Source organism: Hoplias malabaricus, chromosome 18 (assembly GCF_029633855.1).
Source record: "Hoplias malabaricus isolate fHopMal1 chromosome 18, fHopMal1.hap1, whole genome shotgun sequence".
NCBI classification, from domain to species: Eukaryota; Metazoa; Chordata; class Actinopteri; order Characiformes; family Erythrinidae; genus Hoplias; species Hoplias malabaricus.
In genome coordinates, this window is record NC_089817.1 from 31018098 (window position 1) to 31040690 (window position 22593).

The window sequence follows — 22593 nt, forward strand, 5'->3', positions numbered from 1 at the left end:
CAATAATATAGAACTGTATTCACTCAAATGTAACATGGAAATCAAGGCAGTAGTGAGACTATTTGATAGCAATTTAATGTTAGTGTTTTTCACAGAGGAAGACATATGGTGAAAAGTAATTTTCCTGCATGTTTCTCTTTTTTAGCTTTTTTTTTAAATTATTATCTTACTGTAGGTTTTGTAAATAAATATTCCATACATTTAAAGCTCTTCGAATATAATAGATCACTGTTTGACATGTCTGCCTTTTTTGCTGGATGGGAAATTGTGGGAGTATTCTTTCTTAGTGTAACTTGTTTTTGCCTATTAATATAATCATGACTCTCTATAACCACTTAAATACCATGCTCCAGTAACCACTCACATGGTGACATTAATGACCTCCATGTAAAACATGGCCTAAGCATCTTACAGGATTACATGTTAACATTCTGGCTTTGGCAAGTGCTAAATGTATAGAGAAGGTTTGTTTGGAAATTCTACTCTAAAAGATTGAATTACAAGCATACACAACATAAGGAAAGAAAAAATCTCAAGGATAAAAAAGAAAATTTTATGTAAAAACACAACTAGATATAATATAATGAAAATAATCATAATTTCAGACAAAATCAGTGTATGTACAAAGAAACATGAAAGGGAAAGAAGAGTGAACGTAGATAGAAAACTGTAACCCTACACAAGGGGCACAGGGAGAGGTCATGGTTAATTAATGTAGTTAAAGCAGAGGAGATTGGCCAGTGATGTGTAGATAGTGTCAGGTATCAGTTGTCAGGTGGCACTTGTCAGGTGGCTGTTGTCAGGTAGTTGACAACTGATACCTGACACCTGATACCTGAGAAATGACACCTGATACCTGACAACTGAGTATTGATAATAGAATCTTGAAGCCATGTTTTATGATACCTTATTGCATTACAGAGGAGGCATGACTTAAATGAATTTGAAACATGGTGCTTTTTATTCTGATACACGAGGACAAGGTTTCCAACATTGTTTGGAAAACTGATTCTATTAAACAGGACCTCATTTACAAAATCTACAGATAAAGATGTAAAAAGTCACTAAGGCTATACAAAAGGCAAAAGTTGTTATTTGCAAAAGGGTAAACATTTGGGTATATTAAACTGAGCATTCAGAACATGTATAATGTATTTTAAAGATAATTATTTCAGTCTCAGTTAAGATGCTATGGAGAGTGTGTCTTGTTGCCTGAAAGCCAAGGTGAAAAAAACAATTTTAATAACTTTGGTTCATTTCAGTGCTCATGTTCAGTACAATTCATTTTGCCATATCTTTAAAGTGGAGCAATTTTTGTTTAAGATTTTTTTGTTTCCTCCTGTAAAATTCAATCTGAAGTGTGATGACATCAGTCAGAGCCTACAATTATGAAGAACATATCTTTTTCACTCACGACTGAATGCATTAAAGTAAAAGAAGTACATATTCTGGTATCATTTGTGATTTGGAGGCTCTAAATCAGAATTTCTTGGGGTGCTCCGGTTTCCTCCCTCCAGTCTAAAAACACATGGGTGGATGGGCGACTCAAAAAGTGTCCAGAGGTGTGAGTGTGTGAATGAATATGAGAGTGTGTGTGTTGCCCTGTGAAGAACTGGCGCCGCCCCCCCCAAGGTGTATTCCTGCCTTACCCCCAATGATTCCAGGTAGGCTCTGGAACCACTTCTACCCTGAACTGGATAAACTGGATTGAGGGATTAGAGACATAATACACACCCCTTTGTTAGGGGGGGAGGTCCCACTAATCTATAAAAAGGTAGTGGAAATGCTTCTGTGCATGTTTTTACAAGACAGCGTGACAAAATATGTTCAAGATGAATATTACAGTGCTTCAGCAGAACATCACAGTCCAGTACTGCTTTCCTGACCACAACTCATCTTGCAGAAGGATGGTCAAAACAGGCCATGCTTATATATTTTTGATTGTTGTTCTCTCGTGCATATCTGTGTGCACTGTGTTTCTGAACCTGCTGGTGATCATCTCCATCTCTCATTTCAAACAGCTCCACACTCCAGCCAACCTGCCCATTCTCTCTCTGGCCATGGCAGATTTATTTGTGGGACTGTTTGTAATGCCTGTGAAAATACTTCAAATTGCTGACTCTTGTTGGTATCTTGGAAAAGTGTGGTGCACTATTTATCCAATAATTAATTTCCTCTTTGTGTCAGCATCTCTCTGTAGCCTCATTTTCATTGCAGTAGATCGGTACATTGCTGTCAGTGATCCTCTACATTATTCCACCAGAATCTCAGTGTGTAAAATGTCTTTAATTATAATTCTAGGCTGGTCTTTCAGCCTTTTTTATAATATTATCTACTTGCACTTTAATGACCATTTCCTTCAGTCTAGGAGAGGATGCTATGGAGAGTGCATCATTTTCTCAAAACACTCATGGATTATTGCTGACCTGGTCATTATTTTTGTAACCCCTTGCTCTGTAATAATAATCTCATATTCCATCATTCTGAAAATTGCAAGACATCAAGTCAAAGTTGTCAGGGCTATGACTAATGGTGTCACAAATTCATCTGAAACCAAAGCTGCAAAAACTATGGGAATAGTGATATTTGTTTACCTTGCTTGCTGGATACCATTTTATATAAATTCTCTGTTGGCTGACAGTTCCACATCTGTGTCTATAGTGTGGACTATGTTTGCCTGGCTGATGAACATAAACTCCTCCGTGAACCCATTGATTTATGCCATTTTCTATTCATGGTTCAGAGAATCAGTTAAGTATATTATAACCTGTAGAATATTTGAATTCTCATCTTCAAGGATTAATCTGTTTCCAGAACATTTCTAACACCAGAACATCTGGCCACTTTACTATTACTGATCATATTTTGACCATATTAATTGACAATGAATTGTACATTTTGCTTTTTTGTAGGTTATACACAAACATAATACACTGAAGAAATGTATGTAGTCATATTTAATATGGGAAATTAAAGAAGGTAATAAGGCCAATGTAGGACAACTGCAGATATTGTTACCTGTAATATATCTCAGCTTTAAGGTTTAATCAATTTCCTGAAAATTAGTCATTTCAGTTTGGCCACGGTGCAGTTATTGAATAAATTCAGAGCAATTTAACAGAGTTAGAAATGAGAGTGTGTTCTTCATATATTATCTAAAAACACAGTGGTAGAAATGCATTTATTAATATTTAACATGGAAAATGTAAGCAGTAATGAGGCCAGTGTGGAGCAGAATCAGTTTTGTGTGTTTCCTCATTAAACTGAAGAAAATATCAGAGCATATTCATAATTTTTTTTTTACTAGCATTGGATAAAAATGTATTTGGATTGATTATAATGTTGTTTATAATGATTGTTTATAAATAATTGTTCATATATGTTTTTGTTCCTGTAAAAATCCAGATACATTTCCACTTGCAAAAACAATGTGTCAGACATAACAAATATAAATACATCACTGCAATATGTGCAATAATATGAATATCCTTATACTAACTGTTCAACTGCATAATCCAACTGTCATGGTAATAATGACACAGTATTGGTATATGGGCTCAACTCAGGGATGTACCATTCTAATATGAAAAATATGTTGAGGAATTTTGGAAAAGCTCTACAGTAGTCAAACATTGCCTAGCTCTGTTGTGTAAACTGAATTGCTATAAAATATATTTGAAAAAATCTCATTTTGTCTTCTTAAAACAAATAGTAAAAACAAAAACAACAGAAGGTAACCAAGAAATTCAAGGTTGAGAAAACAGGAAAATAGAAAAAAAGAGGTAATAGCTTAGAAAAATTAACAAGGGATGAACATGATTAAAAAATGCAACAGCTTAAGAGCCATAAAAATTGTAATGCTGTGCTAGGAACACGTGAATATTCTGAGTTTACATACAGCATGGCGCTTAATAAGAGGAAATAAACTGGTAACAAGAAAGTAAGCGAAAGTAAAATGGCCTGATATTGGTATTGAAGATGGGTTCACACAAATAAGATTTGGGGAAAGTGGCTGTCCAATTGGAATAATTAAGAAGTCTGGGTCCCTCTAAATGGTGAAGGCAGGAGGTGCAATGTCACAGAAAACAGTATAATGGTTAGGAATAATAGCCCTTAGGATTGAGACTTGAATAGAGGACAAATCTTTAAGGAAGTAACAGTACATAGGTTAACGTACTGATTCTGCAAACAATCCTGAATGGAAATAACAACACAGAGACAACTTCCTGGAACAAAAGCCAAGGTTTAGATTTTACAGTCTTTCTCTTTGCCTGCAGCTTCAACCTGAGGTAAAACCTCACTGCCTGCAATCCAGGGCAAGATTGCTAGCAGCAAAAGTGGGTAAGCCCCTAGATATAGGGTATCAGAGAATTCTGACAGATGGGGGGTTACAAAATCCACAGAGACACACAGTGGGTAGAAGTTGACATTTGTCTGAGGATAAGTTGTTAAGTGGACTGGGAAAACAGAGCAAAAACTTGAGAGCATTTGCATGCATACCTGGCCACCAGTATTGATGCCAAAGAAACCAAATATTTCTGGTTAATACTGGATGTGTGGTACATGTTTAACTGTTTGCAACTGTGTCTGGATTCACCTGTGGCTGCTGCTGGGACAATTTCTTTAGTTGTAACTTCCAAAGTGTCTGAATTATTCAATAATGAGACAGACAATGAAAGAATATAACAGTAAACAGTTGTTGTCACATACTCATGCCATGGTGACTGGAGGGAAAAAAAAAACAATCCTGTGTGAATGGAAGGGTTCAAAGTACTCCCATTCCCATACTCCCATAATCAATTTCCTCTCTATGTCAGATTCTCTCTTTAGCCTCATTGTCATTGCAGTAGATCAATACATTGCTGTCAGTGATCCTCTACTTTATTCCACCAGATTCTCAGTGTGTAAAATGTCTATCATCAAAATCATAGGCTGGTCGGGCAGTCTATTTTATGCCATTTTTTTCCTGTACTGTAATGGCCATTTCTTTCGGTCTCAGGTAAATAAATACTGGGTCATTGTTGATCGGGTCATTGTTTTTGTTACTCCTTTGCTCGGTTATAATACTATTATACTCCATTATTTTTAAAATTGCCAGACGTCAAGCCAAAGCAGTCAGGGCTGTGAGTAATGGTGTCTCAAAGAGTCCAAGTGACAAAGTCTTAAATATGTCAGAAACTAAAGCAGCAAAAACACTGGGAATTGTGATTTTTGTCTACCTCACTTGCTGGATACCATTTATTCTAAGTGCTCTGACAGTTGATAATGTTACTTCTGTGTCTATTGTTTGGATTGTGTTTGCATGGCTAATATACATAAACTCCTCCATGAACCCCCTGATTTATGCCATTCTCTATTTATGGTTCAGGGAATCAGTTAGGTGTATTTTAAGCTGTAGAATATTTGAATCCTCATCTTCAAGGATTAATCTTTTTCTAGAACATTTCTAACTTCAAAGTGAAAGTATTGAGCCCTCTGAAGATAGCAGAACTTATCTTCTTTTGTAGATTATCTGCCAACACTCAGAACTGTAGAATTGTATTTACTCACAATTAATATGGAGAATGGAAGAAATAATAAGGCCATCATAGAGCAATTTCAGCTTTAATATATTCCACAGTCTACCTGAAAAAGAGGTTTGGCCTCATGACATTTTAATGTGCATTTATACTTTTTTGTAGAATTAGGTAGTCACTTCTGTGAATGGTTTATACATGTTATTGTCTCTGTATCAAATTCCACGTATTTCACACTACTTCAGTATATATTAGAACCATATGCATGTACATAACCCAGCATTTGCAGAAACACTGCTAGACACAGTTAAATCCACACATCATATCTTTTGCTCTGCAATTTACAATTTGCTGTAAAGCACAGTATAATCATTTAAGTCATTGCTTCTGTATTATTGTTTATAGTCATTGGTCATTTTTCACAAGTAATAAAATACCAGGACCATGGAATTACTGACACCTCACCTGTGTGAAGCCTCATTTTTAGTTTAAATCAAATCAAATCAAATCAAATTTATTTATATAGCGCTTTTCACAACTGATGTTGTCACAAAGCAGCTTCACAGAATTCCAGTAAGACAAGATTTGACATGAAATGTAAAGACAAATGTAAAACCCTCAAGTGAGCAAGCCAGGGGCGACAGTGGCAAGGAAAAACTCCCCCAGCTGAGGAAGAAACCTTGGGAGGAACCAAGGCTCACAAGGGGTGACCCATCCTCCTCTGGTCAATCTACTGGTGATGATAGTTAGTAGTCCATGAGAACTTCAGTGTAGGGACAGCTTCAAGGCACTTGGTGGTTGCTGGAGCGTGGGCAGCTGGTCTGAAGCGCGGAGGAGGATCTCGACAGTCATCCATCAGTGTCCAGACAGACAGGTGGGCAGTCGTTTACTCAGAAAGATGTAAAGGGATGGAATTAGTTTTGAACTGTTTTGTGTTTGTAAAGTAGAAAATATGAACATTTCCAGAGTGTGGCTAATGACTCCGGCAGATCTGACTATGACAGCATTAACTAAAAGGAGAGAACCAGAAGGACACACAGACACGGGAGCATCCTGAAACACTGGCATCCCTCCGCTCCACCGTCAACAAACCTGAGTGATCGCGAGAAGCGGCGGGACGACAGCACCAGCGTCTCAGTATACTATAATTCCCTGTGTCCATGGACCCCCCGGATCTGCCGCCTTTATCTATGGGGGAGCATTAGCTACCAAATGATAAACTAAACAAATGAGTTTTTAGCCTACATTTGAAGATTGCGACTGTGTCTGAGTCCCGAACATTTTTTGGAAGATCATTCCAGAGTTGGGGGGCTTTATAAGAAAAGGCTCTTCCCCCAGCTGAGGCCTTCTGAATTCTGGGAACATTTAAAAATCCAGTATTCTGTGATCTGAGTGAACGTGGAGGCTCATAATAGGAAATTATATCTTGAAGATATTCAGGAGCAAGCCCATGTAGAGCTTTATATGTTAATAACAAAATTTTGTAGTCAATGCGGAATTTAACAGGCAGCCAATGAAGTGATGATAAAACTGGGCTGATATGTTCAAATTTTCTAGTTTTAGTGAGGACCCTAGCTGCAGCATTTTGAACTAGTTGAAGTTTTCTTGAATTGCTGCTGGTGCATCCTGACAGTAGTGCGTTACAGTAGTCAAGCCTTGAAGTAATAAAGGCATGTACTAATGTTTCTGCGTCCTGGAGGGATAAGGCATTTCTAATCTTAGCAATATTGCGAAGATGTAAAAAAGCTGTCCTAGTGATACTACCTATGTGTTGATCAAATGATAAATCCGGGTCAATTATGACACCAAGATTTTTTGCTGCTGAACCAGGTTTAACTGGAAAGTTAGCTAGATCTAAAATTAAATCTGATAATTTATTTCTTGTCACTTTTGGACCCAAAAGCAGGACCTCTGTTTTGTTGCTGTTTAGAAGGAGGAAGTTACGCAACATCCAGCCTTTCACGTCTTTTACACAGTCCTCTATTTTCTTTAATCTGTGTTTGTCATCGGGCTTGGCTGAAATATACAATTGTGTGTCGTCTGCGTAACAGTGAGTTAATGTCATGGTTTCTTATAACTGTGCCTAGCGGTAACATGTATAATGTAAATAATAATGGTCCTAAAATAGAGCCTTGTGGAATTCCAAATCTTACTTTAGAATAATTTGAATTTAGATTGTTTACTTTTACGAATTGATAACGTTCCGTTAAGTAAGATTTGAACCATAATAGGGCTGTCCCTGTGATTCCAACCATGTTTTCTAACCTTTCTATGAGAATATTGTGGTCTATTGTATCGAAGGCTGCGCTTAGGTCAAGAAGCACTGCAAAAAGCAATTATGATGCTTTTAAATGTGAATTGTATTTATGCTTTTAAGGTTTATTTTGTGTTTGTAAACCTATCATTACCCCCTTCAGCAAGAGCATTTTCAGCATTGTGTCATTCTTTGTAGGGCCTGAGTGAGTGCTCTGAGTGAGGAAAATTATTTGAAAACATGTACTTTTATGTACCATATTTTAAGTTAATTTAGTGGATTTTATTTTACATTTTTATTCATATATGTCTTATTTTTATACATGTATTACAGGTATATTATGTTGTTAACTCTAGTTTCTACAACACAGATGTAACTCTTAGTTTTCCCTCTGCAATGAATAAAGTGATTTATCTATCAACCTATCTATCCATTTATTAAAATTTTGTATCACGTAGTTGTTGTTTTTTTAAATTCAACTTAATGTGATTTACAATGTGCATTGTTTAAAGAGAATATAACATGCACAGTTCTTCATGATTTTTGTAATGTAACAAATATATTTGTGCCTTTGAAAGGGACATTTGTATTTTCATCCACTTTTACCTGTAGATTGGGTTAAAATTGGTTAAAAAATTATTTACTAGAAAGCCCTTGCTTTCAACAAACAACAGCCAGGGGATTTTACTGTTTATGTTTAAAAAGATATATTGACAGCATTTCTGGAATTTTTCCACAGAAAAAATGGGAAGTATTTAAAAAAGTACAAATTCAGGAGTAATAATTAGTTTATAACCCAGCAGAGCAAAATTTTTTCTAATCCACCTTTGGGGCTGGTAAAAGCCATCTTCACAGTGCCCAATGCCCAAATAGGTCTTGTTTGCTGTGACCTACAAATAGTCTTGGTGATTCAACAATAAGTTTTATTACAGAAATTGTTGATGTCAGAAACTGTCTACTTTTGGAAATGAGAATTTCACAGAAGAGTAGAATATTTCTTTGGGAATAAAGGTTGTAGATAAAATAGCCTTGTGCTTGTGCAGTCTACAAATATCCAGGGCTATGTCATCAATAGTTGTACGCTCCTTATATGATGTCCCTCTTCCCATATTGAACACCAAGTTTTAACACAAGGTCACTCAAATGTATATGTGGTACAAAAGAAGCTTGAGCAAAATGTCAGTGTGGGACATTGTTTTGTCTTCTGGTCTGAAGATATATAATTTGGAAAATCATGTAAAGAGTGGAGGTGAGCTGTCAACAGGTGCTGGAAAAGATGGTGGTGAAATGCCTCTTAGGCCCAAATGTGTAGTGAGTGTTGGCTGGGAAAAGCTGACCTAGAACTCTTTCTGGAATGATTTCAAATCCCACCTCTGAGAGTGAGGGCCATGGAGTCAGAATGGATCCTACTCAAGGCCTCTGTCATGGAAGAAGCTGCATTCAGTTGGTGCCTCTATGTATATATATATATATATATATATATATATATATATATATATATATATATCTATCATCTCCATCTCTCACTTCAAGCAGCTCCACACTCCAACCAACCTACTCATCACCAGTCCCAGATTGAGTGCTATGGAGAGTGTGTCTTGTTCATAAAATTCATAAAAATAAAATAAAAGTCAAAGCTGTCAGAACTGTGACTAATTGTGTCTCAAAGTCTCAAAATTGTCTGAAACCCAAGCAGCAAAAACACTGGGAATTTCGATACTGTTTTTCACAGCTAAACAGAGGAAGACATATGGTGAAATGTATTTTTTCCTACATGTTTCTCTTTTTTAGCATTTTTTTTTTTTATTTTACTGTAGGTTTCTTGTAGATTTTGTAAATAAATATCACATACATTTAAAGCTCTTTGAATATAATACGTCACTGTTTGACATGTCTGCCTTTTTTGCTGGATGGGAAATTGTGGAAATATTCTTTCTTAGTGTAATTTGTTTTTGTCTATTAATATAATCATGGCTCTCTATAACCACTTAAATACCATGCTCCAGTCACAACTCACATGGTGACATTAACGACCTCCATGTAAAACATGGTCTAAAGATCTTACAGGATTGCATGTTAACATTCTGGCTTTGGCAAGTGCTAAATGTATAGAGAAGGTTTGTTTGGAAATTCTACTTTAAATTATTGAATTACAAGCACACACAACATAAGGAAAGAAAAAATCTCTAAGGATAAAAAATAACATTTTATGTAAAAACACAACTAGATATAATATAATGAAAATAATCATAATTTCAGGCAAAATCAGTGTATGGACAAAGAAACATGAAAGGGAACGAAGAGTGAACGTAGATAGAAAAGTGTAACCCTGCACAAAGGGCGCAGGGAGAGTACATGGTAAATAAATATAGCTAAAGCAGAGGAGATTTATCAGTGATGAGTAGATAGTGTCAGGCATCAGTTGTCAGGTGGCTGTTGTCAGGCAGTTGACAACTGATACCTGACACCTGATACCTGACAACTGAGTAGTGATAATGGAGTCTTGAAGCCATGTTTTATGATACCTGACTACATTACAGTGGAGGCATGACTTAAATGAATTTGAAACATGGTGATTTTTATTCTGATACATGATGACAATGTTTCCAACACTGTTTGGAAAACTGATTCTATTAAACAATAAAAAGTCACTAAGCAAAAACAGAAGTTGGTATTTTCAAAATGTTAAGTATTTGGAGATATTGGACTGAGAATTCAGAACATGTATAATGTATATTAAAGATAATTATTTCACTCTCAGTTAAGATGCTATGGAAAGTGTGTCTTGTTGCCTGAAAGCCAAGGTGAAAAGAAACAATTTTAATAACTTTGGTTCATTTCAGTGCTCATTTTCAGTATAATTCATTTTGCCATATCGTTAAAGTAGAGCAATTTTTTTGTTGTATAAAAACTGTAAAATTCCATCTGAAGTGTGATTACATCAGTCAGAGCCTACAGCTATGAAGAACATATATTTTTTTACCCACAATAATATCATTTGAAACATTTCTCACACACTGGAACTCAGGACTTGAATTTAAAAAATTGGATGCATTACAGTAAAATAAGTATGTATTCTGGTATCATTTGTGATTTGGAGACTCTAAACCAGAGTTCAACATTGTGTAGTTTAAATAGGTAAAATCCACTTTCCATATACTCTTTGGCCCAATACTCCTTCAGATTACATGTGATCTAAAAAATTACCTGGATGACTCAAAAATGAGTAAGCAGTGGAATATTACTGAGGGATTAGAGACATAATACACACCCCTTTGTTAGGGGGGAGGTCCCACTAATCTATAAAAAGGTAGTGGAAATGCTTCTGTGCAGGTTTTTACAAAACAGCGTGACAAAATATGTTCAAGATGAATATTACAGTGTTTCAGCAGAACATCACAGTCCAGTACTGCTTTCCTGACCACAACTCATCTTGCAAAAGGATGGTCAAAACAGGCCATGCTTATATATTTTTGATTGTTGTTCTCTCATGTGTATCTGTGTGCACTGTGTTTCTGAACCTGCTGGTGATCATCTCCATCTCTCACTTCAAGCAGCTTCACACTCCAGCCAACCTGCCCATCCTCTCTCTGGCCGTGGCAGATTTATTTGTGGGACTGTTTCTAATGCCTGTTAAAATACTTCAAATTGCTGACTCTTGTTGGTATTTTGGAAAAGTGGGGTGTGCTATTTATCCAATAATTAATTTCCTCTTTGTGTCAGCATCTCTCTGTAGCCTCATTTTCATTGCAGTAGATCGGTACATTGCTATCAGTGATCCTCTACATTATTCCACCATAATCTCAGTGTGTAAAATGTCTTTAATTATAATTCTAGGCTGGTCTTTCAGCCTTTTTTATAATATTATCTACTTGCACTTTAATGACCATTTCCTTCAACCTAGGGTAGGATGCTATGGAGAGTGTATCCTTTTCTTAAAACACTCATGGATCATCGCTGACCTGGTCATTATTTTTGTAACCCCTTGCTCTGTAATAATAATCTCATATTCCATCATTCTGAAAATTGCAAGACATCAAGCCAAAGCTGTCAGAGCTGTGACTAATGGTGTCACAAATTCATCTGAAACCAAAGCTGCAAAAACTATGGGGATAGTAATATTTGTTTACCTTGCTTGCTGGATACCATTTTATGTAAGTTCTTTGTTGGCAGAGAGTTTCACATCTGTGTCTATAATGTGGACTGTGTTTGCCTGGCTGATGAACATGAACTCCTCTGTGAACCCACTGATTTATGCCATTTTCTATTCATGGTTCAGGGAATCAGTTAAGTATATTGTAACCTGTAGAATATTTGAATTCTCATCTTCAAGGATTAATCTGTTTCCAGAACATTTCTAACAGCAGAAAATCTGATGCCTTTACTATTATTGATCATATTTTGACCATATTAATTGACAATGAAATGTACATTTTGCTTTTTTGTAGGTTATACAAAAAGATAATACATTTGAAAAATGTATGTAGTCATATTTAGTGTGGGAATAGACAGAATGTAATAAGGCCAATGTAGGGCAAATGCAGATATTGTTAGCTGTGATATATCTCACCTTTAAGGTTTAATCAATTTCCTGAACATAAGTAATTTCAGTGTGGACAAACTTGACCACTATTCAATTATTGAATAAATTCTAAGCAATATAACAGAGTTAGAAATGAGAATTTTTTCTTTATATATTATCTAAAAACACAGCTGTAGAAATGCATTTATTTCTACTTAACATTGAAAATATAAGCAGTAATGAGGCCAGTATGGAGTACAATGAGTTTTGTGTTTCCTCATCAAATTGAAGAAGATATCAGAACATATTCATAAATAATTTTATTTTTTCTTGCATTGGGTGAAAATTAATTTGGATTGTTTATAATGTTGTTTAAAAATTATTGTTTATAAATGATATTTTGTAAATATATTTTATTCCTGTAAAACTCCAGACACTTCATATTAATTTCCTTTTGCAAAAACACAATGTGTCAGACATAACAAATATAAATACCCCACTGCAATATCTGCAATATTATGAATATCCTTATACTCACTGTTCAACCGCATAATCGAACTGACACCTTATAGGTTTATATATTACTTTCAGTTGGCCTTTGCTATGACTTATGAAAACAGTATCTTAGTAATAATGGGCTCAACTCGGGGATGTACCATTCTAATGGTGAAAAATATGTTGAGGAATTTTGGAAAAGCTCTGCAGTAGTCAAACATTGCCTGGCTCTGTCATGTAAACTGAATTGCTATAAAATAAACTTGAAAAACTCTTAGTTTGTCTTCTTAAAAAAATAAATAAATAAAAATAAATACATTTATTAAAAAATAAAAAATAATGTTAGCAGTCTTAAATACAAGGAAAAACAACAGAAGGTACAGGCAGGGAGTGTCGCAGTCACAAAGCTCCAGGGGGTGTAGGACACAGACCCTGAATTGGATAAGGGTTACAGATAATGAATGAATGATTGAATGAATGAATGAATGAATGAATGAATGGTATACATGAACTCCATTCAGTGAGAATACTGAAATAGTTTGCTGTAAAAACACTCATGAACCATTTGACCACTCAACACCTCCTTGATCATAAAATCAGAAATATTGTTAGGAAACTTATTTGAGAAACTTATTCACTACCAATATTTGATAACGCTCTTCCTAAATTAACATGACAATGTGCTCAGGGTCTCAATTATTTTAGGTTTTGAAGAGGCTGGGATAGTATCAAATTTAACATTATGTCCAAAACAGTTCTAGCTGGACTTAGTGTAATGGGATTCAGTCAAACATTACATCTGACACATTCAGATGTCTGATTTTTCAAAACAAACAGTTAGAAAGAATCAGTTCCATAAAATCAGTGGATTTTTTTTTTAATCAGGCATTTCACCATACAGTCAAATCTGTACAGATAAAGTCATGCATTGGCCATTTTTTTCTCTTACCCAAACAAGTCAATTTACTTGGAATTATTCCATGTTAAATAAGTAAAATATGCTTAGATTTCCATTTAATGTTAACTTTAATGACCTTCTTGCTGAACATGACTGTCAGGACTGGGCGGGTGCAAATGCAAAAACAGACTTTTATTGATACAACAGGAAACAAACAGATAACTAAACAAGACTAACTAGACAGGGAATACTTAGATACAAAGAACTCAACAGAGGAAGACCCGAACAGAGAGAGCTAAATTGAGAGACTCAGACAGATAATGCTCGGACAGAGGAAGACCTAGTGGATATGGAGAGCCAAACAGAGAACTAGACAGAGAGAACTAAACAGGCGAAACATAGACAGAGAAAGCTGTTTCCCAGAAGTGAAATTGCAAACTTATTACCCTCACATTCCATGAACTTGCATAGATATTTAAATAATTGGTCCTTCTTACATGATGTCTTCTGAAAGTCAAAACATATTAATAAATGTGTTGAAAAATGTTCTACATCCAGCCGTCACAGACAATTCACTGTATAATACTCTGCGAAGTCAGTTTATTGAATCCCCAGATAAGCACATAAAATGTCACTAAGGAATGGGCAGAGTGTTCAGCCCAGTCCACCTCTCTGAGGTAGACTGGGCAAACCACAGAACAGCAACTCAGAAATATCTATATATTTGCATGCACACTCAGCCAGCAATGTATATGTCAAAGAAACAGCTTCTGGTTTCTCCCTGAAGATCAGATGTTGTGGATTTACTTTTTCAAGTGATGAGCTTTAAGAGAACTGTGCGATATATATGAAACATGTTCAGCTGCTTGTTAGTGTTTTTTTCTATATACTTGAAGATTGGAGCAACAAAGCAAGTGTGCTTGATGATGAGCTGTCCTTCCGTGATTTTGGAAAGTTCGGGATTGTGATCGCTAGGTCGGACAGAAAAATTGTGAATTGATAAAGACTATCTAGCTTGGTACCCCATGTTCAAATGAGCCTTTGGCTCAGTCACCATTTCCAAAGAGTCTGTGTCATTCAAAACTGAGCTGAATGACAGAGAATGAAAGAATATAACACAAAATTGTTGTTGTCAGATATTGTCATTAACTTTGTGAATGATGATTCAGGAATAACACTGATGTATTACTTAAGGAAGAGTAATTGGAGAAAAAAATAGCCAATCCTGTGAGTGGGAGGGTACAAACTTATCCATAAAAAGGCAGTGGAAATGTATCAGTGCATGAATGTTGAAATAGGAACATCATGGCACATGAGGAAAATATCACAATTCAGTACTGCTTTCCTGACAACAACTCATCTTGCAGAAAAGAGGTCCAAACAGGCCCTGCGTATATATTTATTTTCATTCTTCTCTCATGTATATCTGTGTGCACTGTATTTCTGAACCTGCTGGTGATCATCTCCATCTCTCACTTCAAACAGCTCCACACTCCAACCAACCTGCTCATCCTATCTCTGGCTGTGGCTGATCTACTTGTGGGACTTTTTCTAATGCCAGTGAAAATACTGGGACTTGCTGACTCTTGTTGGTACCTTGGAAAAGTGGGATGCTATATTTCTCCAATAATCATTTTCCTCTCTACGTCAGCATCTCTCTTTAGCCTCATTTTCATAGCAGTAGATCGATACATTGCTGTCAGTGACCCTCTACTTTATTCCACTAGAGTCTCAGTGTGTAAAATGTCTGTCATCATAATCATAGGCTGGTCGGGCAGTCTATTTTATGCCATTGTTCTCCTGTACTTTAATGGCCATTTCTTTCGGTCTCAGGTAAAATGCTTTGGAGAGTGTGTATTATATATAAAACAATCCTGGGTCATTGTTGATCTGGTCATTGTTTTTGTTACCCCTTGCTCTCTTATAATACTATTATACTCCATTATTTTTAAAATTGCCAGACGTCAAGCCAAAGCAGTCAGGGCTGTGAGTAATGGTGTCTCAAAGGGTGAAAGTGACAAAGTCTTAAATACTTCTGAAACCAAAGCAGCAAAAACACTGGGAATTGTGATTTTTGTTTACCTCACATGCTGGATACCATATTTCATAAGTGCTCTGACAGTTGAAAATATTACTTCTGTGTCTATTGTTTGGATTGTGTCTGCCTGGCTAATATACATAAACTCCTCCATGAACCCCCTGATTTATGCCATTCTCTATTCATGGTTCAGGGAATCAGTTAGGTGTATTTTAAGCTGTAGAATATTTGAATCCTCATCTTCAAGGATTAATCTTTTTTTAGAACATTTCTAACTTCAAAGGGAAAGTGTTGAGCCCTCTGAAGATAGCAGACCTCATCTTGTTTTGTGGATTATCTACCAACACTCAGAACTGTAGAATTATATTTACTCACAATTAATATGGAGAATGGAAGAAATAATAAGGCCATCATAGAGCAATTTCAGCTTTAATATATTCCACAGTCTAACTGAAAAAGAGGTTTGGCCTCATGACGTTTGAATGTGCATTTATACTTTTTTGTAGAATTAGGTAATCACTTCTGTGAATGGTTTATACATGTTATTGTCTCTGTATCAAATTCCACGTATTTCACACTACATCAGTATATATTAGAACCATATGCATGTACATAACCCAGCATTTGCAGAAACACTGCTAGACACAGTTAAATCCACACATCATATCTTTTGCTCTGCAATTTACAATTTGCTGTAAAGCACAGTATAATCATTTAAGTCATTGCTTCTGTATTATTGTTTATAGTCATTGGTCATTTTTCACAAGTAATAAAATACCAGGACCATGGAATTACTGACACCTCACCTGTGTGAAGCCTCATTTTTGGTTTAAATTATGATGCTTTTAAATGTGAATTGTATTTATGCTTTTAAGGTTTATTTTGTGTTTGTAAACCTATCATTAGCCCCTTCAGCAAGAGGACTTTCAGCATTGTGTCATTCTTTTTAGGGCCTGAGTGAGTGCTCTGAGTGAGGAAAGTGATTTGAAAACATGTACTTTTATGTACCATATTTTAAGTTAATTTAGTGGATTTTATTTTACATTTTTATTCATATATGTCTTATTTTTATACATGTATTACAGGTATATTATGTTGTTAATCTCTAATTTCTACAACACGGATGTAACGTTTGTATTCCCTCTGCAATGAATAAAGTGATTTATCTATCAACCTATCTATCCATCTATAAAATTTTGTATCACGTAGTTGTTGTTTTTTAAATTCAACTTTGTGATTTACAATGTGCATTGTTTAAAGAGAATATAACATGCACAGTTCTTCATGATTTTTGTAATGTAACAAATATATTTGTGCCTTTGAAAAGGACATTTGTATTTTCATCCACTTTTACCTGTAGATTGGGTTAAAATTGGTTAAAAAATAATTTACTAGAAAGCCCTTGCTTTCAACAAACAACAGCCAGAAGATTTTACTGTTTATGTTTAAAAAGATATATTGACAGCATTTTTGGAATTTCTGGAAAAAAATATGAAGTATTTAAAAAGTTCAAATCCAGGGCTCATAGGTAGTTCATAACCTTTGATCCTTTCTAATCCACCTTTGGGGCTGGTAAAAGCCATCTTCACAGTGCCCAATGCCCAAATAGGTCTTGTTTGCTGTGACCTACAAATAGTCTGGATGATTCAACAATAAGTTTTATTACAGAAACTGTTAATGTCAGAAACTGTCTAATTACTTTTGGAAATGAGAATTTCACAGAAGAGTAGAATATTTCATTGGGGATAAAGGTTGTAGATAAAATAGCCTTGTGCTTGTGCAGTCTACAAATATCCAGGGCTATGTCATCAACAGTTGTACGCTCCTTATATGATGTCCCTCTTCCCATATTGAACACCAGGTTACTCAAAAGTATATGTGGTACAAGAGAAGCTTGAGCAAAATGTCAGTGTGGGACATTGTTTTGTCTTCTGGTCTGAAGATATATAATTTTGAAAATCATGTGAAGAGTGAAGGTGAGCTGTCAGTGGAGGTGAGCTGGTGATCATCTCCATCTCTCACTTCAAGCAGCTCCACACTCCAAACAACCTGCTCATCCTCTCTCTGGCTGTGGCTGATCTTCTCGTGGGACTGTTTGTAATGTCTGTAAATGTAATGGAACTTGCTGACTCTTGCAGGTATCTTGCCAAAATTGGGTGTTATATTTCTCCAGTAATCAGTGGCCTCTCATTGTGTCATGTATTTGTATTTTAATGAGCATTTCCACCAGTCCCAGATTGAGTGCTATGGAGAGTGTGTCTTGTTCATAAAATTCATAAAAATATAATAAAAGTCAAAGCTGTCAGAGCTGTGACTAATTGTGTCTCAAAGAGCCAAGGAGACAAAGTCTCAAAATTGTCTGAAACCCAAGCAGCAAAAACACTGGGAATTTTGATTGTTGTTTACTTCACTTGCTGGATACCATTTTATATAAGTTCTCTGTTATATGAAAGTGTAACATCTGCGTCTGTTGTGTGGACTGTATTTTGCTGGCTGCTGTACATGAATTCCTCTGTGAACCCATTGATTTATGCCATCTTCTATTCTTGGTTCAGCGAATCAGCTAAGTATATTGTGAGCTGTAGAATATTTGAATCATCAAACCTTCAAGGATTAATCTGTTTCCAGAACATTTATAATTTCTTAAAAAGAGGCTGGTCACTTTGTATTTGTTGACAACATTCTGGAAACCACCCCCAGTGAATAAATGACACTGTAGCTTGTTTTCAAATGATCCAACAGCAACAACTATATACAATAATATAGAATTGCATTCACTTAAATGTAACCGTGAAAATGCAAGGCAGTAGTTAGACTATTTGATAGCAATTTAATATTAGTGTTTTTCACAGCTAAACAGAGGAAGACATGGTGAAATTTATTTTTCCTGCATGTTTCTCTTTTTTAGCATTTTTTATTTTACTGTAGGTTTCTTGTAGGTTTTGTAAATAAATATTCCATACATTTAAAGCTCTTTGAATATAATAGATCACTTTTTGACATGTCTGCCTTTTTTGCTGGATGGGAAATTGTGGGAATCTTCTTTCTTAGTGTAATTTGTTTTTGTCTATTAATATAATCATAGCTCTCTATAACCACTTAAATACCATGCTCCAGTCACCACTCACATGGTGACATTAACGACCTCCATGTAAAACATGGTCTAAAGATCTTACAGGATTGCATGTTAACATTCTGGCTTTGGCAAGTGCTAAATGTATAGAGAAGGTTTGTTTGGAAATTCTACTCTAAAAGATTGAATTACAAGCACACACAACATAAGGAAAGAAAAAATCTCAAGGATAAAAAAGAACATTTTATATAAAAACACAACTAGATATAATATAATGAAAATAATCATAATTTCAGACAAAATCAGTGTATAGACAAAGAAACATGAAAGGGAAAGAAGAGTGAACATAGATAGAAAAGTGTAACCCTACACAAAGGGAGAGGCTAAGGTTAATATTCATTCATTCATTATCTGTAACCCTTATACAGTTCAGGGTAGCGGTGGGTCCAGAGCCTACCTGGAATCATTGGGCGCAAGGCAGGAATACACCCTGGAGGGGGCGCCAGTCCTTCACAGGGCAACACATACACACATTCACACCTACGGACACTTTTGAGTCGCCAATCCACCTACCAATGTGTGTTTTTGGACTGTGGGAGGAAACTGGAGCACCCGGAGGAAACCCATGCAGACACGGGGAGAACACACCAACTCCTCACAGACAGTCACCCGGAGTGGGAATCGAACCCACAACCTCCAGGCCCCTAGAGCTGTGTGCCTGCGACACTACCTGCTGTGCCGCTGTGCCACCGTGCCGCCCACTATGGTTAATAAATGTAACTAAAGCAGAGAAGCCAGTGATGAGTAGATAGTGTCAGGTATCAGTTTTCAGGTGGCACTTGTCAGGTGGCTGTTGTCAGGCAGTTGAAAACTGATATCTGACACCTGAGAAATGACACCTGATACCTGACAACTGAGTAGTGATAATGGAGACTTGAAGCTATGTTGTATGATACCTGACTGCATTACAGAGGAGGCATGACTTAAATGAATTTGAAACATGGTGCATTTTATTCTGATACATGATGATAATGTTTCGATTGTTTGAAAAACTGATTCTATTAAACAGGACCTCATTTACAAAATCTACAGATAAAGATGTAAAAAGTCACTAAGCAAAAGGCAGAAGTTGGTATTTTCAAAATGTTAAGTATTTGGAGATATTGGACTGAGAATTCAGAACATGTATAATGTATATTAAAGATAATTATTTCAGTCTCAGTTAAGATGCTATGGAGAGTGTGTCTTGTTGCCTGAAAGCCAAGGTGAAAAGAAACAATTTTAATAACTTTGGTTCATTTTAGTGCTCATTTTCAGTACAATTCATTTTGCCATATCGTTAAAGTAGAGCAATTTTTTTGTTTAAATGTTTTTGTTCATGTAAAATTCCATCTGAAGTGTGATTACATCAGTCAGAGCCTACAGTTATGAAGAAAATATTTTTTCACTCACAACTGGATGCATTAGAGGATCTGAATTTTTCGGGGTGCTCCGGTTTCTTCCCAGAGTCCAAAACCACATGGGTGGATGGGTGACTCAAAAAGTGTCCATAGGTGTGAGTGTGTGAATGAATATGTGAGTATGTGTGTGTGTGTGTTGCCCTGGGAAGAACTGGCACCCCCTCCAGGGTGTATTCCCGACTTGCGCCCAATGATTCCAGGTAGGCTCTGGAACCACCGCAAAACTGAACTGGATAAGCAGTTACAGATAACGAATGAATGGATGAATGAATGAATGAATGAATGAATGCATGCATGAATTAATGCATCAATGTATCAGCACTCAACACTGTGTAGCTCAGTTTTGAGATTGGTAAAATCTACTTTACAAATCCTCTTTGGTCCAATACTCCTTCAGATTACATGTGATCTAAAAAAAGACCTGGATGACTCAAAAATGAGTTAACAACGGAATATCACTAAGGGATTAGAGACAAAATAACCACCCCTTTGTTAGGGGGGAGGTCCCACTAATCTATAAAAAGGTAGTGGAAATGCTTCTGTGCATGTTTTTACAAAACATCTTGACAAAATATGTTCAAGACCAATATCACAGTGCTTCAGCAGAACATCACAGTCCAGTACTGCTTTCCTGACCACAACTCATCTTGCAGAAGGATGGTCAAAACAGGCCCAGCTTATATATTTTTGATTATTGTTCTCTCATGTGTATCTGTGTGCGCTGTGTTTCTGAACCTGCTGGTGATCATCTCCATCTCTCATTTCAAACAGCTCCACACTCCAGCCAACCTGCCCATTCTCTCTCTGGCCATGGCAGATTTATTTGTGGGACTGTTTCTAATGCCTGTGAAAATACTGGAAATTGCTGACTCTTGTTGGTATTTTGGAAAAGTGGGGTGCGCTATTTATCCAATATTTAATTTCCTCTTTGTGTCAGCATCTCTCTGTAGCCTCATTTTCATTGCAGTAGATCGGTACGTTGCTGTCAGTGATCCTCTACTTTATTCCACCAGAATCTCAGTGTGTAAAATGTCTTTGACAATAATTCTAGGCTGGTCTTTCAGCCTTTTTTATAATATTGTCTACTTGCACTTTAATGACCATTTCCTTCAGTCTAGGGCAGGATGCTATGGAGAGTGCATCATTTTCTTAAAACACTCATGGATCATCGCTGACCTGGTTATTCTTTTTGTAACCCCTTGCTCTGTAATAATAATTTCATATTCCATCATTCTGAAAATTGCAAGACATCAAGTCAAAGTTGTCAGGGCTATGACTAATGGTATCACAAATTCATCTGAAACCAAAGCTGTAAAAACTATGGGAATAGTGATATTTGTTTATCTTGCTTGCTGGATACCATTTTATGTAAGTTCTCTGTTGGCTGACAGTTTCACATCTGTGTCTATAGTGTGGACTGTGTTTGCCTGGCTGATGTACATAAACTCCTCTGTGAACCCACTGATTTATGCCATTTTCTATTCATGGTTCAGAGAATCAGTTAAGTATATTGTAACCTGTAGAATATTTGAATTCTCATCTCCAAGGATTAATCTGTTTCCAGAACATTTCTAACAGCAGAAAATCTGACAACTTTACTATTCACTATATTATACTGATCATATTTTGACCATATTAATTTACAATGAAATGTACATTTAGTTTTTTTGTATGTTATACAAAAACATAATACACAGAAGAAATGTATGTAGTCATATTTAATATGGGAAATTAAAGCAGAATGGAGCAGAATGAGTTTTGTGTGTTTCCACATCAAACTGAAGAAGATATCAGAGCATATTCATAAATAATTATTTTTTTTCTAGCATTGGGTGAAAATTAATATGGATTGTTTATAATGTTGTTTAAAAATTATTGTTTATAAATGAATATTTATAAAGATTTTTGTTCCTATAAACTTTGCTCTCCAGACACACTAATTTCCACTTGCAAAAACACAATGTGTCAGACATAACAAATATAAATATCCCACTGCAATATGTGCAATAATATGAATATCCTTTTACTAACTGTTCACCAGCATAATCCAGCTGACATCTTATAGGTTTCTATATTACTTTCAGTTGTACTTTGCTATGACTTATGAAAACAGTATCATAGTAATGACACAGCATTTGGGCCCAACTTGGGGATGTACCATTGAAAAGTATGTTAAGGAATCTTAGATAAGCTCTACAGTAGTCAAACATTGCCTAGCTCTGTCATGTAAACTGAATTGCTGTAAAATATACTTGAAAAAATCTCAGTTAGCAGTTTTAATTACAAGGAAAAACAACAAAAGGTAATCAAGAAATTCAAGGTTGAAATAACAGGAAA

The 22593-nt window shown here is 35.8% G+C and overlaps 4 protein-coding genes across 4 annotated transcripts; all 4 read left to right on the plus strand.

The window, feature by feature from the left end:
- Nucleotides 1–1832: 1832 nt before the first annotated feature.
- LOC136674288 (trace amine-associated receptor 13c-like) lies at nucleotides 1833–2825 on the plus strand. The gene has a single exon (XM_066650209.1). It carries the CDS (start codon nucleotides 1833–1835, stop codon nucleotides 2823–2825), a length of 993 nt encoding a protein of 330 aa, XP_066506306.1.
- An 8313-nt stretch (nucleotides 2826–11138) lies between these two features.
- On the plus strand, nucleotides 11139–12131 carry LOC136674289 (trace amine-associated receptor 13c-like). The gene has a single exon (XM_066650210.1). The coding sequence runs from the start codon at nucleotides 11139–11141 to the stop codon at nucleotides 12129–12131; it is 993 nt and encodes a 330-aa protein (XP_066506307.1).
- A 2859-nt stretch (nucleotides 12132–14990) lies between these two features.
- On the plus strand, nucleotides 14991–15998 carry LOC136674423 (trace amine-associated receptor 13c-like). The gene has a single exon (XM_066650431.1). The coding sequence runs from the start codon at nucleotides 14991–14993 to the stop codon at nucleotides 15996–15998; it is 1008 nt and encodes a 335-aa protein (XP_066506528.1).
- Nucleotides 15999–20829: 4831 nt separating this feature from the next.
- LOC136674424 (trace amine-associated receptor 13c-like) lies at nucleotides 20830–21831 on the plus strand. Its single transcript, XM_066650432.1, has one exon. It carries the CDS (start codon nucleotides 20830–20832, stop codon nucleotides 21829–21831), a length of 1002 nt encoding a protein of 333 aa, XP_066506529.1.
- Nucleotides 21832–22593: the final 762 nt, after the last annotated feature.